The sequence below is a fragment of the Vigna radiata genome, chromosome 7, assembly GCF_000741045.1.
Source record: "Vigna radiata var. radiata cultivar VC1973A chromosome 7, Vradiata_ver6, whole genome shotgun sequence".
Taxonomy (NCBI): domain Eukaryota; kingdom Viridiplantae; phylum Streptophyta; class Magnoliopsida; order Fabales; family Fabaceae; genus Vigna; species Vigna radiata.
In genome coordinates, this window is record NC_028357.1 from 54053685 (window position 1) to 54069880 (window position 16196).

A 16196-nucleotide genomic window follows, 5' to 3' on the forward strand; every position below is an offset into this window, starting at 1 on the left:
TAAACATTATTTTTAACATTAGAGTTTCTTTCTATTAGATTACATTTTATTTAAAATGATTGGTATAGAGTACATGCACGTAGAAATTGGGGTTACGTGTGGATTTGGATAAATAGAATTCACGATTTTGAAATCCAATTATGATTTTTATTGGATTTAGGTGAATCAAATTTATATCGAATTTCTAAGTTGGATGAGTGCATATCTATATTTTTTTTATTTGTTAAAGTTTTCTTTATGTATTCTCTATTTTATATATGTGTTGATTTTAATATTTTATGAATTTATTTGTTATAAATATGGTAAGAGCGCGAGATACATCTACATATAAGTGTGAGAGTTTTTTATAAAGAAAATTTACAAAGAAATTTATGACATCAACTTATAAAAGGATCATCCTCAATAAGTTGGAGCATTATATAATCCTTTATGAGGAGCACCAATATATTATTAAGCTGTAAGATGATGTTGTTGAACTTATAAAAATAAAAATAGTAAATACAACTTATTTTATAATAGAATAAAAGAATAATAACTTTACTCGCACAAGATCCATGAACTAATCATATACATATTAATCAATTGTCTTTTATATCATAAGATGGTATATTATATAATGGAAATATAGTAATATTTTAATAATATGATAGACAAATTAAAATGATATTATATTTATTAGTAATAACATAGTTAATGTAGGATATAACATAACATTATAATCATTGAATATCTCCTTTTTTTTCAATAATAGTAATAATAATATCTCAAGTTATTAAAAAAAACAGGAAAAACAAATTAAAATTAAAAAATTAAAAGAAATTAGAAAAAAATATTAAATGAATATACCGAATTTTAAAATTCAATAAAAATGTCAACCACATTTATAAATCCGAAAGAAATGATTATCCATAGAATTGTTAACCAAATTTTGGAATACGATTTCAAAATCTACGATTTCCTTATTTAGATTTTGAAATCCAACAATTTCCTTAGATTTTGAAATTTGATGTATACCTTAACCGAATTTCGACAACTTCTTTAAATAAAATTTTAGATTTAATGAATTTTGAAATTCGATAAGTTTACTTAATTGAATTTCAAAATTTAATTAATTTTCTAAACCTTCAAAATTCAATACTTCAAAAACTCAATAAAAATAAATATATCAAGAAACATAAAATTTTAAACCTTAAAAAAAAAAACTTATACCTAAAAGATAAGAGAAGAAATGAAGATGAACTAAGGCAAAGTGATTGAGAGGTTTTGTTTTTTTTAATGAAAACTACCTCTACACCACACGACAAATGAGATAACAGAATGAAACTGAAAGACATAGGAGTGCATGACAATAAATATTATTATAAAGAAGAATAATCAAATATATCTCTAATTATTTTGCTTACAAATGAAATGTAAATTATAATAACCTGTATCTATCATGCTTTGTTACCTATTATGCAATTAAATAAATAGTCAAGTAAAAAAATGAAAAATAAAGTAAATATTAAAAAAAAAATTAATTTAAGAAAAATAGAAAAGACTTAAAGAAAAGCAAATAACCAGGTGTACCCACTGAAGAACATATAAACTAAGGAAAATAAGGCTTCATAACTTAAAAAGCCATTCGATGATGAAATATAATCCACGATCAAAAGTGCTTACATACAGTTGAGTGACTAGTGTCTTCATAACTAGAAGATCCTAACTGTAACTGTCATTAGTCTAGATAAATAATTACCAACTACGAAACTATATGAATAGTTAATAAGAAGGGTCAGTTTCTTCTTAGAGATCTTAGAATTTTACTAGTCTTTTGTGCCGTTTTTGGCAAAATCTTGCGTCCCTGATTTAGATTCCCGAAAATTCAGCCATTAATCAATTCGGAGAGATGTCTTCTATAATGCCCTTCCCATCGAAAACATCAAAAAAGAAAAAATTCTTGAGGGGGTCTCCTTTTCCAGAAATTGCTTTGATAACCTCCTGAGACGTGAAGTCAACCTCGTCAGTTAAATATCACAAACACTTTTACAACGCAATGAAAACTAGTTAGTACCTGTCCAAGAATTCCCCCTATAACAGCACAAACAGGAGGAAATTCTGTTGTATTTGTCACCAATCTTTCTAAAAGAGTGTCAGGCACATGAGTTTCGTTGAGAGACTGTCAACACAAACATAAAAATCAGATATATGAAGGACTTTTGTAGTACCAGAAAAATAACAAATTTCAGGAAGCATACTTGTGCGGTGCATAGGTCCTTTTTCAGCTTGAGAACAGCAGAAAGATCTTCAATTGAAACTCCCCCAGCACTACGACCTTCGGCCTCTTCAAACTTTTCAATTACTGCATCGGACAACAAAACGTTAATGACTGCAAATTTGTCTATAGACCAGACTGATCATAAAATTCAAAGGAAGAGAACAAAAATAGAGATGTATTAATTGTTTATTTCAGAATCAAAACAATCTTGTCTCACACACGAGATGCAAGCTTTCACTCCACGTCTTTGTTAACAGTCTACGGACCCAATCAACAGTAAAATTTTCACTTTCCAATTGATTAGAATCCCTTCGTTTTCTTGTGTATTACTTATAAACAGAGCAGTACAGTTTACCATACCTCTCATTGCAAAGTACAGCTTTGACATTCTCTTGTGAAGTGACCTCCAAGGTACTGACAATGCATTCTGCAGGAAAAAATAAAATAAAATAGGCATACTCACGAAAATAGCTCTCAACTACAAAAGGATGGTCACTCCAGTAAACTATTAAAGACAGACAACCAAGACAAAGTCACAAGCACAATAACTCTAATCCCACATCTGCCGTTGGAGATTGTTACAGGTTCAATTTTACTTTACAAAATCAACACAACTCTAAAATTTTAATTCCAGCAAAGAAAACATATGGGAAGCATGGCCGACCTGAAGTACATGATAGAAAAGAGGGTACTTCTCTTTTCTGACTTCTAGATTATGATACTAGGACAACTGAATTTAAAAGTATGCATTTAAAGTCATACCATGGGTATCTGATGCAAATTAATAGTATGGCCTGCTATAATGATTACCGGTTGCATCAACTACCCTTCGAGTCAAAATAAACATAATATATATATATATATATATCAACTGTTATTTTCATTTCTTTATGCAAATGATAAAATAGATAAACATAGGAAAAAGTTTGGAAGGTCTTAGGTATTGCAACACATACTATTTTGGGAAACATTAAAGGATTTCTCCACATAAGAAGAAATACAAGGTAGTCTTGTAACTATAATGAATTAAGACTGACATACCTCAAAAGAAGGATATTTCAGATCGCATTCAATGGTTTCATCCTGTCTTTTCTGCCAAATAAAAATAGAGCTTTAAAAAGAAAATAGATGCAGCTTTAGAAAGCACGGGATCAATCACAAACAATCTATTTCTTGTCACTAAACATAAGCCAGGTTGTTAAACTCAAACATACTACGTAAAATTAGGAAAGCTCCATAAAGTTAAACTGAAAACTCGTAAGAGTTTACTCAATATGAAAATTACAAGGTAAACATTGCAAGGTAACTGTGTGTGTTTGTGTGTGATATTCGACTGTTATTATAGATTTATCCCTGTTTTCTAATATATAATTATGTATTATTTTTTAAATTCTTATCACATAGTCTTGTAATGATATAACATATGACTAATAAAAAAAAAAGTAAGAAAACCCCAACAGACCCAAAAAAAAACTATAAAAAAAACTAATCTGTTTCTTCTATCCCATTCACTTCCTTAACAAGAACAGATGACAAAGAGATTGCTGGCAGCACAAATGGTGGCACTTGCAACACCAAAAGCGGGGATGGAAACTCCTCTCTTCCTCCCTGCGATCACAATGCCTGATTGACATCAATGCTGCCAAACATCACCAAAAACCATTAATTTGGGAAAAAGGTTTTGACCACAACAAGCTCCCAGGTTTGTTCAAGTTCAATTGAGCTTGCTAAAAACATGTTTGCAACCAAGATAATAAATTGCATCTTCTTGGAGACGTAAACCCGTCCCAAGTCTACAGGTTAAGACACAAGTTTAATAACCATGAGCATGAGAAAAAAACAAAAAGTGATTTTGAAAATTCTTAATGAACCTAATTATCAAATACTAAGACATACAATCCACAACAATGGGCATCATTATGAATATAGGAATTTAAGTGTCATCCATCCCAACTTACACGTTCACTAATTTTTCTGTTTTTATGATCTTGTACTTAGGCTTCGCTTGCAGCTTCTACCACTAATAGCAAGAAAAAAAATACCAAAAATGACGACTTTTTATTCATTGAAATCACAATTAGAGTAGAGATTGAATTCTTTACAAACCATCGTCGTATAAAAGGCACAGAAATTGACTCAACAAAATCAAAGAAATAATATCTAGTCATAAAATACAATAATTGTGACAAATTAGTTCCACAAAAGTGAAGCGTACCTTTGAATATTTATAATCCTGCAAATCAACAAAAACTTCACCACAAGAATCCCTACAGTCAACAGCATAAAATGCTACACGTTTTGATAGCTTTCTGCATTTGTCATTAGCCAGTTTCTACAACAAAAGAAATAAAGGCAAACAAGAATGTTAAAAGACACTTTACGGCATGGGAAATGTGTAAAGTAATTTTATGTACAGCATCAGAAATAAAAAATATTCCAAACTACTTTGGCTGAAAGTGAGCAACAACTGACGACGACGACATTGAACTTGCTGAAGAATTCTACATCAAAGCTTGCCAAATCCCCTGAAGCCAAGATGAATGACATAAAAGTACAAACAAAACATAATGTCAAAAGCCACAAGAAAACAATGCAGAAGCAGAAACCAAACTAAGAAGGGAACGGGTGTGAAACAAAAACCTTTCTCAACTGAAACACGAACCATAGGATTGAAATCTTTAAGAGAATTACAACAAAGCTCCGCAAGGGTCTTTCCACCATACACATCCTCAACAGGAGGGATGAGAAAATTTGAGGAAAATGCCTCCTCAGTGGCAACCCGATCATCTACTAATGTCAGACTACCTACTCCAGCAAGAACAATATTCTTGCAAAACTGACCAACAAAAGGAAACTTAGACACCATACAAAATGACAAAAACACGAGAAGGATACAAATAAAGTGCAAAAACAACAACCGCTAACCAAATCCAACATCCTATTTTACTCATTTTTATGTTTTATGTGTCAAAGTCAATTTTGAGAAACCTAAAAGATAAAGTGGTGGATTTACCTCAGCTACAGTTCCTTTCATTCCATAGACTAAAACATGAGCTTTGCTTAATCTAGGTAAACCAGAACAACAAACAGAAACTATAGTTAAAATGCAGCATAGAGTGTTAAATTTTTAAATTAGACACAACAAAAAAAAAAAATAGCAGAATATAATTAGGTTATGAGAACAAAGTAACAAAACAGATCGAAACAATTCAGAATTTCAAAAGTAAAAGAAGAAGAAGGAACCTTCTTTGAGCATCTGCACCCCAAACCCTAATTTGGCGGTCATACAAAGCAGTCTCCTGTGCCGTCAACTCCTCGCCGTCGCCCTCCATTCCGAGCCGCAACCTGCTCCACGACATCATCGAAAACTTCACTTCAAATTTTCAAATTCGCAAATAATAAGAAACAAAGTATACAAATTAGCAACAATGACAAACACCCACTGTCGCGGAATCCCCTCAAAGGCAAAATTCCGTTTCTCGCTTCAAGCTAGTGCACGGAGGAGAATAATGGGTGATGGTGAGTGTAATTTTTTGGGGGTCAACTGCAGCAGAAGAAAAGCCCCAAACAGCAGGAGCCCAAGATCAACAAAAATGTAAGCCCGAATAACTTAAATGGGCCCCGTCACTTTGGATCCATCAAACTGGATACCTAATTTTTGGCAACCTTAATTGTAAATCATTTGGTAACCAGATGGAATATGAACAAAGATTACTATTTTTATAAATATTCTCGTGATCAGAGCTAATTATGTAGTTTCCTTCAATACTTTAAAAAAAAAATCTTATTCAACTAACATGGATCTTAATTAATGAACTTAATTTTATTTTATTAAAAAACAAACTACATGATAGACAATTTAGAATAACTCACAAAATGAATTATATTACCAGAATTGTAACTTCAAAGCACAAATAAAATGCACATAATAGAAAAAAGAAAGTTTTGATTTAAACAGATGAGTGAGGATAATAATAAGAAGAATAAAATAATCTTAAACTTTTGTATTTTTAAAAAAAAAATAATAATAATAATAATAAGATATAATATTTTTCTGAAAATTGTGTTCCATAAAAGTTTGTATATTGAAGAAATGATTAAATAGGTTATGGATTATAAGAAGCAACGAAAGAAGCAGGAGGAGATGGAGAGAGTGCTTTTGTCGACCTAGAGATGTGTAGGTATGAAGTTGAAAATTGAAATATGGGCTAATGTGTAATAATTTAAAATGTATTGTGTCGTTATCCATTTTGTTTGGGAGAGGACGGCTTCACGAACGAAGATGATTCCTCTCCATCTCCCTCAGCCCAAAAAACTATAAGCAAACTTTTTGTTTTATTCTGACAAAGAAAGTGGCAACATGGTTTTAAATGTGTGGAGTTCAAGGTGGTCCAAGTTTAGGTAGTGCAAGTATTTGTCCAAGGTCTGGTAGAGTGTTCTAGAGTAGGCATCCATAGCACTGCTAGATTTAGCACTTCTTATTTGTCAACATGCCTACATATTACAGTGCCTTCACGAAATTCACAGACAAAAACCATCCTCGACAGGTAAACTTGCCTAGAAAACAGAGAAGGAATGCCTTTTATTTTCTTCTTCCTCCAAACAACATGCTTCTTCCTCTTTGCATCATCTCCTCCACCACATGCTATCCACTTCAGTCCTAATACAATAACAATAACATCATTTTCTGTAAGAGAAATTGAAACGAAAGAGAGAGAGAGAGAGAGAGAGAGAAAAAACCTGTATCAGGGAGAATATCGTGGTTGGAAAGTTCTACTCTGGTCCACAGACCCATTAGATTCGCATTATGGGTCATCAATGGTAACACATAATTTAAGTGTGTCGTGGCTAAAACTCTCTGTACTTGAATTTCCCCAATGTAGCACCAAACCCTACCTATTCAATAAATCTGCTCTTGCCTTAACTGGCTATGCCTATCTATGCCTCTGCTTCTGGGAGCATATATCTCAATTTATTTACTCTTCAAGGTTTAAGTTGAAAAACGAATTTCAAAGGTCGCGTTACTGGAACTGCAATCTGCGTGTCTTCTTGAGATTTGAAACGTGCCCCAAGTGCAAGGGAAATGCTAACTTCACCTAACTTTTTTAAATGTCAGGCTCACATATTCAAATATCTTTAAGACTCACGTCTATTCTACCTCACTCTCATTCACTTGGATTCAACAGCGTCACCCGCACCACCTTTTATTCAATTTAATTAACTTACCAAGCTTTCCAGTTAATCAAATCGACAACCACTTCAAACTCTCTCCTCAAAATATATATACTTCTTTTTCTATCAACATTAAATAAAGAAAAAAATTCTAAATTCTAAATTTAAAGAAAAAAAATATTATCATCTTATCACAAAAATGAAAATTGGAAAGGTCAATGTCCCGTTGTTGGTACATATTTCTATTAAAATAATATAATTTTCAAAAATATAAAAATATATGTTTTCAAGCGGGAAAAAAAACAAAATTAAATGATTAACTTCTTTGAGTTGAGTAGTCGTATATTTATGATTAGAAATTGTAACGTTGTGGACTTTATTTTAATTTAACAAAACTTAAAATACTCTTATTAAAAAATTATAAAAAATGGTTATAAAATTGTGTAGAAATATTAACAAATTTTGTTAAAAAAAATAACAAATTCAATAAAACTTAAAACATGTTAAACCGATTATATGAAAGATTTTATATATTTTTTAATTTTGGTTTTTGCCTCAAAAAAAAAAGGGACAAATTACAATTGTTTGAGATCATTAAAACGAGAAATTAAAACTTCGTACGGTTTTTCTTATCCATAAACTCCAAATGCCGAAACGGTTTAAGTCATAAAACTATAATTTCTCTTAATAGGGTTTCATTTATACGTTTAATGTAAACTTCGTATTCAAGATAAAAGAGATATTTAAAGTTGACTTTTTTAATTGTTAAAATTATCAATAGTATTGATTTTGGATCATTATTATTATTATTATTATTATTATAAACCTTCAAGAGATGAAATCAAGATTTTGTGATATGTGAATATCAAGACTTCCTAACATTAATTAAAATATAAAGAACGATAGCATAAAATGTGTGTCTATCTGTCTACGATTGTTAAGTTTGATTTTAATTTCTAAAGAATTTGACTTTTATGAATTTCTCATGATCCAAGTTAACAAAATATTTACATGTTTAAGAAAATGTTATGCTAGTACTGAACACTTTTAATGACGTGGTTGTCGTGTCTTATCATGTCACATACGATATTCTCACATGCTAAGGTGAGTTTTTTTTTCTTTTAAATAATAATTATTTGATCATATAAAAAAATTTAAATTTCATTTAGACTTTATCAAATTTAAACTTTTAATATCATAAAAATAATTATTTAATCTCATAAAAGTATATTTAAAGTATAGCAGTATCGTGTGTAATGATTCATTATGAACTTCTTTTAAGAAAAATAGTTAATAATGTTATATTTATATATTATATTCGAATTCACATAAATGATTAAATTTAGATATAGATTGGATATAAACAGAATAAGAAAAAAGTATTCCATCTCTTCTCATTCTCACTGGTGTCAATTATATATTTATGATGTAAATTATGCTAATTTTCATTTAATATCTATTCTATATAACATAAACTTTAAGCACCACTTACAATTTAATGTTAAAGTATCGATTTAACATAATTGAGTATTTTGATCAATGTAAAACTTCATGTAAATTGTTACTGTAACTTCTATATGTTTTAGTGTTATTAATGAAGATATAATAGGTATGGATATTGGTTCATGTAAGATAATTATAATAGATAGGTTAAAAATTAATTAATTATAAATTACAACCAGAATAGAGTAATCTATCACTGGACAAAGAAAGTTGACTAATACGACAAAACCTAAAACATGCTCCTTTAGAAGCAAAATTTGGATTATTTTTATTCTTGAAGATTCAAATACAGTGATTTTTTTGGTAGTTTACCTTGGTTCTAAAACTTATAAATACGCTATTTTTTTGTCCTTAAAATATGTATAAATCACCTAAAATTATTTTCATCTAATAAAAATGAAAACTAACTAATAAAAAAACTTTATTTGTGTTTTATCTGAAAGATTAAGACCTTCCAAAGGCTTTCAGATATGTTATGTGAAATTTTTAAAAAAAAAAAAATCCTTTATAAACATCTTAACAGCATCAAAAGAATATTAATTGATAATAAATACGAGCAATTGGAATTCAGGGAAGCATCATGGACCACTCAAATCTTCATTTTGTCAACATGTAGCAACTTCTTCAGTAGACTACAGTTGTTAATATTAATATTATACCAGATCATATATCAAATTAATATTATACCATATAAGTATTTACCTTCCCTTATAACCTATTTCATAGGCGAAACGACATTAACGTAAATTACTAAAAACTAGATGATGAAAGATTAAAAGGAGCAATAAAGATTTACATAATATTTTACCCTATTACTATGTATTAAAAGTTTCTTCCACCATTTATTAATTACAAAAGTTTCTACAATAGCTAATATATATCACTTCATCATGTCCCTTACAAAAATTTATCATACACACATAAATTAAATGTATTAACATATTCATTTCGATATAAAAACATCTTATTAACCATATTTCAATCTTGTTTATAATCAAATTTGCTTCCTATCACATTTTATCATCATATTTTACGTACAAACAAAAACATGTAACTGTAAACTAATGTATTTATCACATTTTTCTATATTTCAATCAATTGTACAGAACACCCTTTACTAACTTTTGATTTTATAACGATGAATAATTTATTCTCAGTCCCCCAACAAATATATTTATGCATTCCATCTAAGCAACTTTAATTTCAGTATTCAAGGAATAATTATATTTTGTTCTTGTTATAAATAGTTTTTGTTGTCCGCTGATATAAAGCAATAACAAAAAAAAAAAAACTAATAGTTTATTTATAAGGGGCAAACATTCAATAGATATTTTTGTCGCGTCTGATATATAAAAATAAAAAGGTGAGTTTAAAAAGAATAAACATTGCTTTAGCAGTAATTTAACCTCCAATTCAAAAATATATAAAATGAAATATAATTATTAATTGGTACAAAACTAACGTTTATATGTTTATTTGTAAAAGCAGAGGTTTTTTTTTTTAGTTTTTATCATAAATTTACGAAAGTTATTAATGATATATAAAATTGATAATTAACCTTTACGATCTTAGTTCTTTGAAAAAGGGATTTGAAAACTGATCTTTTCCATATAAATATCCGTGGCTATATAATGTATATAATACTTATTTATTTGTTAAATAAAGATTTTTATTTTATTTTTTATAATTCACCTCTGTCATCTAATCATACTCCACCATCCCTTTTGGTTGTCCATATATCATTTGTTGATTTTATATCACATCAACTATGTAAGGTATGCATTTGGACCACTCTTACTGAATAACTTTTTATGAGAATAACTGTCACTCTTCAATTACAATAATATTTTATTTTTCTAAAACAAATTAAATATTTAAATAATTAAATTAATAAAATTAATATCTATTAATTTAAAAAAAAATAGGATTAAATTATATTAAAATTAAAAACAAAAAATAAATTATAATTTAAGATGAGAATTTAAAGAAAAAAATCATATTTAGTCCTGATACACAATTTGTAATTTCCCACGTGCTTGTGTAATTTATTGACTTTTAAGAATTGTGGTGAATAAAATAGTAGATAAATGAGATTTTGTTTAGTGTGAAAAAACATGGTGGTGAAAGGGTACACGTGGCCGATAATTGATAGGCATAAAATCCTTAACTGACAAATACTTAAGAAGTCGAGAGGTTGGGCCTACTACTATTGTTTAGTCAATGACAATACCAAGTAACTCTCAGCTGTTAGAATATTTTTTTAAAAAGTATCTTTGATAATTTTTTTTATAATTTTTTAATAATGTATACATAATATAATTTTTTAATAATGTATATATAATAGTCTGTTTCAAATATTTTTTTAAAAATAAATTCAAATATATCAATTAAATGATGACACGTATTTTATTGTCAAAAAATTGTTAAAAACAAGTTGTCAAAGTATATTATCCTATTTTTTTTCATGTAAATATTGAAACGCTCTGAAGCATGTAAGAGAGAGAGCACAGCAACATCAGTTTTACAAAATCTGCAAAGGGATTCTCATGCCAATTACAATTACAGGCCATATCTGCCACTGCCTCTTTGGTGGTTGTAAGGTTTAAATATTTTTCTTTTCTTTTTCTCACCTACTATCACCATTTACTCCTCCTAATTTGGTAATGTTTTAATTAATTTAAATATACTTTTACTTTATAAAATTAATACATTTATTTTAATCAATATACTATTTTTTTATTTATTTAGTAGTATTTTAAGTTATAGGATTGAAACATGTAATATAGTAGTATATAGTATAACTTACTCAAACGTTAATTTAAAATACTTTTTATATGTTACAAAATTTAACGTGTACATCATAAAGAATATATTTGTATTTGTTTATTTTTTTAAAATTTAAAGACGAAACTATATTTGTGATTGTTAAAAAAGGTGTGAAAGCCTCGTAACGACATTTGTGATGGTATAAAATCATTTTTTTTCTAAACTTCTAGCTAGATTTTTCTTGAAAATCTTTGTCTTCATCCTTCATTTATTTGAAGATGAGATTACATAAAACTCCTAACATTGTGATCTATAATTTTATCCATATAGAATCTTGAATATAATAAGTTAATCTTTTTTTTTTCTTTTTTTTTTGTCTTTAGATATATCTATTGGATGTGGAGTGTTTTGAGTTTGTGTGAGGTGTTTAAGGGCTCAATATAAATCGTTGTTCAAATAGGATTGTTAGAGTATGTCCTGATTATTGTTCAAAGATTTATATGTTTAAGTAAAAGAAATTGTGTGAGATAAAGTCTTTTAGAGTTTGTGAGAGTTGAGCCTGTGGATGACACCTTTTAGAGTTTAAGAGTGCTTATCCAAGTAAGGGAAGCTATTAATAATTTTATACTTGCTCATGTTTGTTTTACTTAAGTATTGGATTCAATTAAGATTATATAATTATTTGATTGTGATTTTGCTCGATTGGAAACTATTTTGTAACGAGTAATGTGGGGTAAATTTTATGGTATGAGTTGATCTGTTAAATGTTGAAATGTATTGGTAAATTGTTTAAGTATAATGGTAAGATTTAATTATATTTTTATTACTTAGACCATTGTTATTTTGTTGTTTTAGTATTGTTGTTTGTGAAACTGAATTGATTTGGCTATGATTGTCCAATTTGATCTATCTGATGATTATTTTGAACAAACACAAAGTATTTTAAATTAAGAAAGAACTAAAGTTACATAAATAGTCAAGTTGGATAGTCTATTCAAGTTATTTTAAGAGTTAAAACTCTGATATAACATTGGATGGTACCACAAGACTGTCAAGCTCCACTTCTAGGCCGTTGAGCGCTCTCAAATTAGTGATCCCAAGGGGTATAGCGTTAGGCGCCACCCACCTAACGTCGAACATCACTAACCTAGTGATAGGTGTCATCTATCCCCTTTGGGTGCCACCTTGAACTCGATTCTAATAGTTTATGAGAATCCTTGCACTAGGCAGCACTTACCCAACATTGGACGCCACTATGTTTTCCTGTTATGAATTATCTTGAAAAAAAAATGAGATTCTCATTTCATTAACTGTTGGATCAAACTGAAATTTTGTTAATTGGTCATAAACATATAATTCTTCATAGTCCATTGTGATATTTGATTTGAGGTTTGTGGTTAAAGTAACGATTTTCGTCATTTGAGGTACTTCATGAAAATATTGTAATTGAATGTTATCCTGATGTAATAAAAAATAAATGATGAATTTTTAACATTTCAATTAAAACAAATAGTAAGTATTTAATGTTATGAGATGAGTTTGGATTGAGATAAAATAGATAGGTATGACACGGTGGAATGATTTAAAATTACATGAGTATATAATGTTTGAACTGAATGTAATGTAGATGAAATGAGAATATTTCTATGTTTGGTTGTATGCTTTGGGGATAATGTAGATATTTCCACACAGAGTATACAACATTGATCTTGTGTTAGGTGTATTGGTAGTGTATTAAGGGGATTATCATGATTATGCTATAATTTTATTTGGAAAATATGTAGTTGTGAGAGTTGAAAGAAGTTCTATGTTTGTAGCTGTGGTGGTTAACCAAACTTGCAAGTATAGAATTTAACTTGTCATGCTTTGTGGAAGGGAGATTGTCCAACCTTGATATATAACTATAAGTTTTATGAAGCAAGGTGGAAGATGACATATGCATGATCTCTGAATCTATTCAATACATATGTCTTTCAAAAGTAAAGTCAAACGTCATATGTTATGAGTCATTTTGGACATTGTTTTGTGTGGACATTTGATTGATGATTTATATAATATTAATTATTGGTTTGAAAAAAATAATTTGATTATACCATGTTTTAATTTGAGTAATATGAATTGTTATAATTATAATTACTTACTTTATTGTTTGTTGTATTGCATTTTGTTCCTATATATAATAATGATATGTTATACCTGAATAATAGAATATAAATGAGAGAATTGTAAAACACTAGACTTAATAATAATTGTCAAGAAAAGTTTAGTAATAGTTTATGTGTATAATTTCTGTATTATAATGTTATTTATCTTTCAAAAATTTTGATTTACTTTTTTCATACAAAATTTGTATATATATATATATATATATATATATATATATATATATATATATATATATATATATATATATATACTTATGTGTTAGCTAATTTTTTTTATTAATTATAAAATGTTTTAAATAAATAAGGTGAATATTACCTAATTGGAGCGTTAATATCAAATTATGGTAGCATCTTAATATCAATTTAAATTTCATAAAGATGATTTTGTTACAACGATTTATTTTTATGCAAACAAATATTTTAATGTTGTATTGTTTGGATTGTTATGTTTTGAAAATGTAAAAAAACGTGGCTTATTATACTTGTAAAATTTCATGTGATTTTGATTGGGGGAAGTTGTTTGTTTGGAAAATGGAAGAATATCATTATTATATTGATGGCTGAAGGGAGATTTAGAGGTCGATAAATAAAAGTTAAATTACGGAGTTTTGAATTTTGAAAAATTATTTTTATTTTCTCCTTATTTCATTGAACTTTGTTTTATTTTGAAATTAGGTTGAAAATATAAAGTATACAAATGAACAAATAGAAATTGACATTCTAATGTTATTTAAGGTGTTTGAAAAATGTGAGTATTGGATTTTAAATTATCTGACCGTTTTGTTTGAAAAGGAAAATTATTTATGGAGCATATGATAGAATTTTTTAAATTAAACATTTAATAAATTAATTATTTAAAAGATTGGGTCAAATTACTTTCCATCCTCGTATTCTTCTTTAGTGACATAATACGTCAGGATGATGAAAAAATAGTAAGAGATTAGAAAAATGTAAAAATGATTGTAAAAGAAGTTAGAGAAAAGGGAAATGGTGTCAGGCTGCACTGTCACTTCGTCCATACACGCTCCCTTCATCCTTTTCAATGCCATTGCTTATCTCAATCTACACATTCTTCATAACTTTTAAATTTCAAATTTCTATATTTCATTATTATGCCAGGTCGCATCTACAAAAAGTTAGATAGTACATATGTTAATAATTTTTTATAATAATTTTTTAATAATAAATTATATATTATTATTTTATTAATTTATTTAAACTTAATATTATAAAAAATTGTACAAAAAAAATCATTAAAAAAATATTTTCCATGTAAAATTTAATGGTTTTTCCAATCTTCTACGTTTTAACTATCCAAACATGATGTTATCTTATCTTCTTCCAATAAAACTTAAATGAATGATTTAAAATTAAAAGTTAAATATTTTTTTAGTTCCTATATTGGGATGATTTTGGTTTTAGTCCCTCTTTCAAATTAAGGTATAATTTAGTCCTTCAACTTTAGAAAACTTTAGTTTTAGTCATTTTTACCAAATTTTTTTCAAACAGTGAAAACAATCCAAATGCTATAATGAAACGCGTTTGAAACAGCAAATAAAGTTAAAAAAATTTGGTAAAAATGACTAAAACCAAAGTTTTCTAAAGTTGAAGGACGAAATTGTACCTTAATTTGAAATGAGGACTAAAACCAAAATCGTCCCAAAGTATAGGGACTAAAAACATATTTAACCCTAAAATTAAAGAAATTTTCAAACAAATATAATAATGGTGTCTAACTATATCTTTTTATCTATCTATGTAAATCCAAAATATATATAACATAATTATGTGTTAATCTTAATAAATTTATACACTAATTCCTAATTTATATTTAAAAGTTCTTAAATTTGTCATTAAGACTGTGTTCGTTTGAAAGGAATGTACTGTTTATAGAGATTTGTGAGCGAGGAATTGAGTTTTAAACGTGTTCGTTTGAAGAGATTTGCAAAGAATGATTTAAACAGATTTGCGGGATGCATTACTTTTTTATCACCCGTTGTGTTACTCGAATTTGAGAGGATTTTGTTTAAAAAGTCGATTTTACCTTTGAATTATTCTAAGATACCATGATAAAAAACATGCATATATTCACTTATTTGATTACATATGAATCGTATTCGATTACGGTTCCACTCACACACACACACAAACTTGTATTCGATTCCCAACTTTATTTATTCAATTCCCTTGTATTCGTTGACTTCTTCGTTGACCTAAAACAACATAGCCAACAACTATATATTTAAATGTAAACTGTTAATCAATTTGAAGAATAATTATATATATTTAAACATATTTTAAAAAGGTATATATTACAAATATTTTATTTATTT

The 16196-nt window shown here is 28.0% G+C and overlaps 1 protein-coding gene across 3 annotated transcripts; it reads right to left on the reverse strand.

The window, feature by feature from the left end:
- Window positions 1-1584: 1584 nt before the first annotated feature.
- Window positions 1585-5892, reverse strand: LOC106769370 (SUMO-activating enzyme subunit 1A). Of its 3 annotated transcripts, none has more exons than XM_014654970.2 (11): window positions 5695-5892; window positions 5501-5602; window positions 5271-5322; window positions 4898-5093; window positions 4700-4782; window positions 4473-4589; window positions 3299-3349; window positions 2618-2684; window positions 2238-2341; window positions 2054-2158; window positions 1585-1980 (listed from the first exon to the last, which is right to left on the reverse strand). In XM_014654970.2, exons 2-11 carry the CDS (start codon window positions 5587-5589, stop codon window positions 1876-1878), a joined length of 969 nt encoding a protein of 322 aa, XP_014510456.1. In that variant the 5' UTR covers window positions 5590-5602; window positions 5695-5892; the 3' UTR covers window positions 1585-1875. The 3 variants fall into 3 exon arrangements, with proteins under 3 accessions (XP_014510456.1, XP_014510455.1, XP_022640046.1); XM_014654969.2 differs by having other exon boundaries at window positions 5701-5890; XM_022784325.1 differs by having other exon boundaries at window positions 4703-4782; window positions 5701-5884.
- Window positions 5893-16196: the final 10304 nt, after the last annotated feature.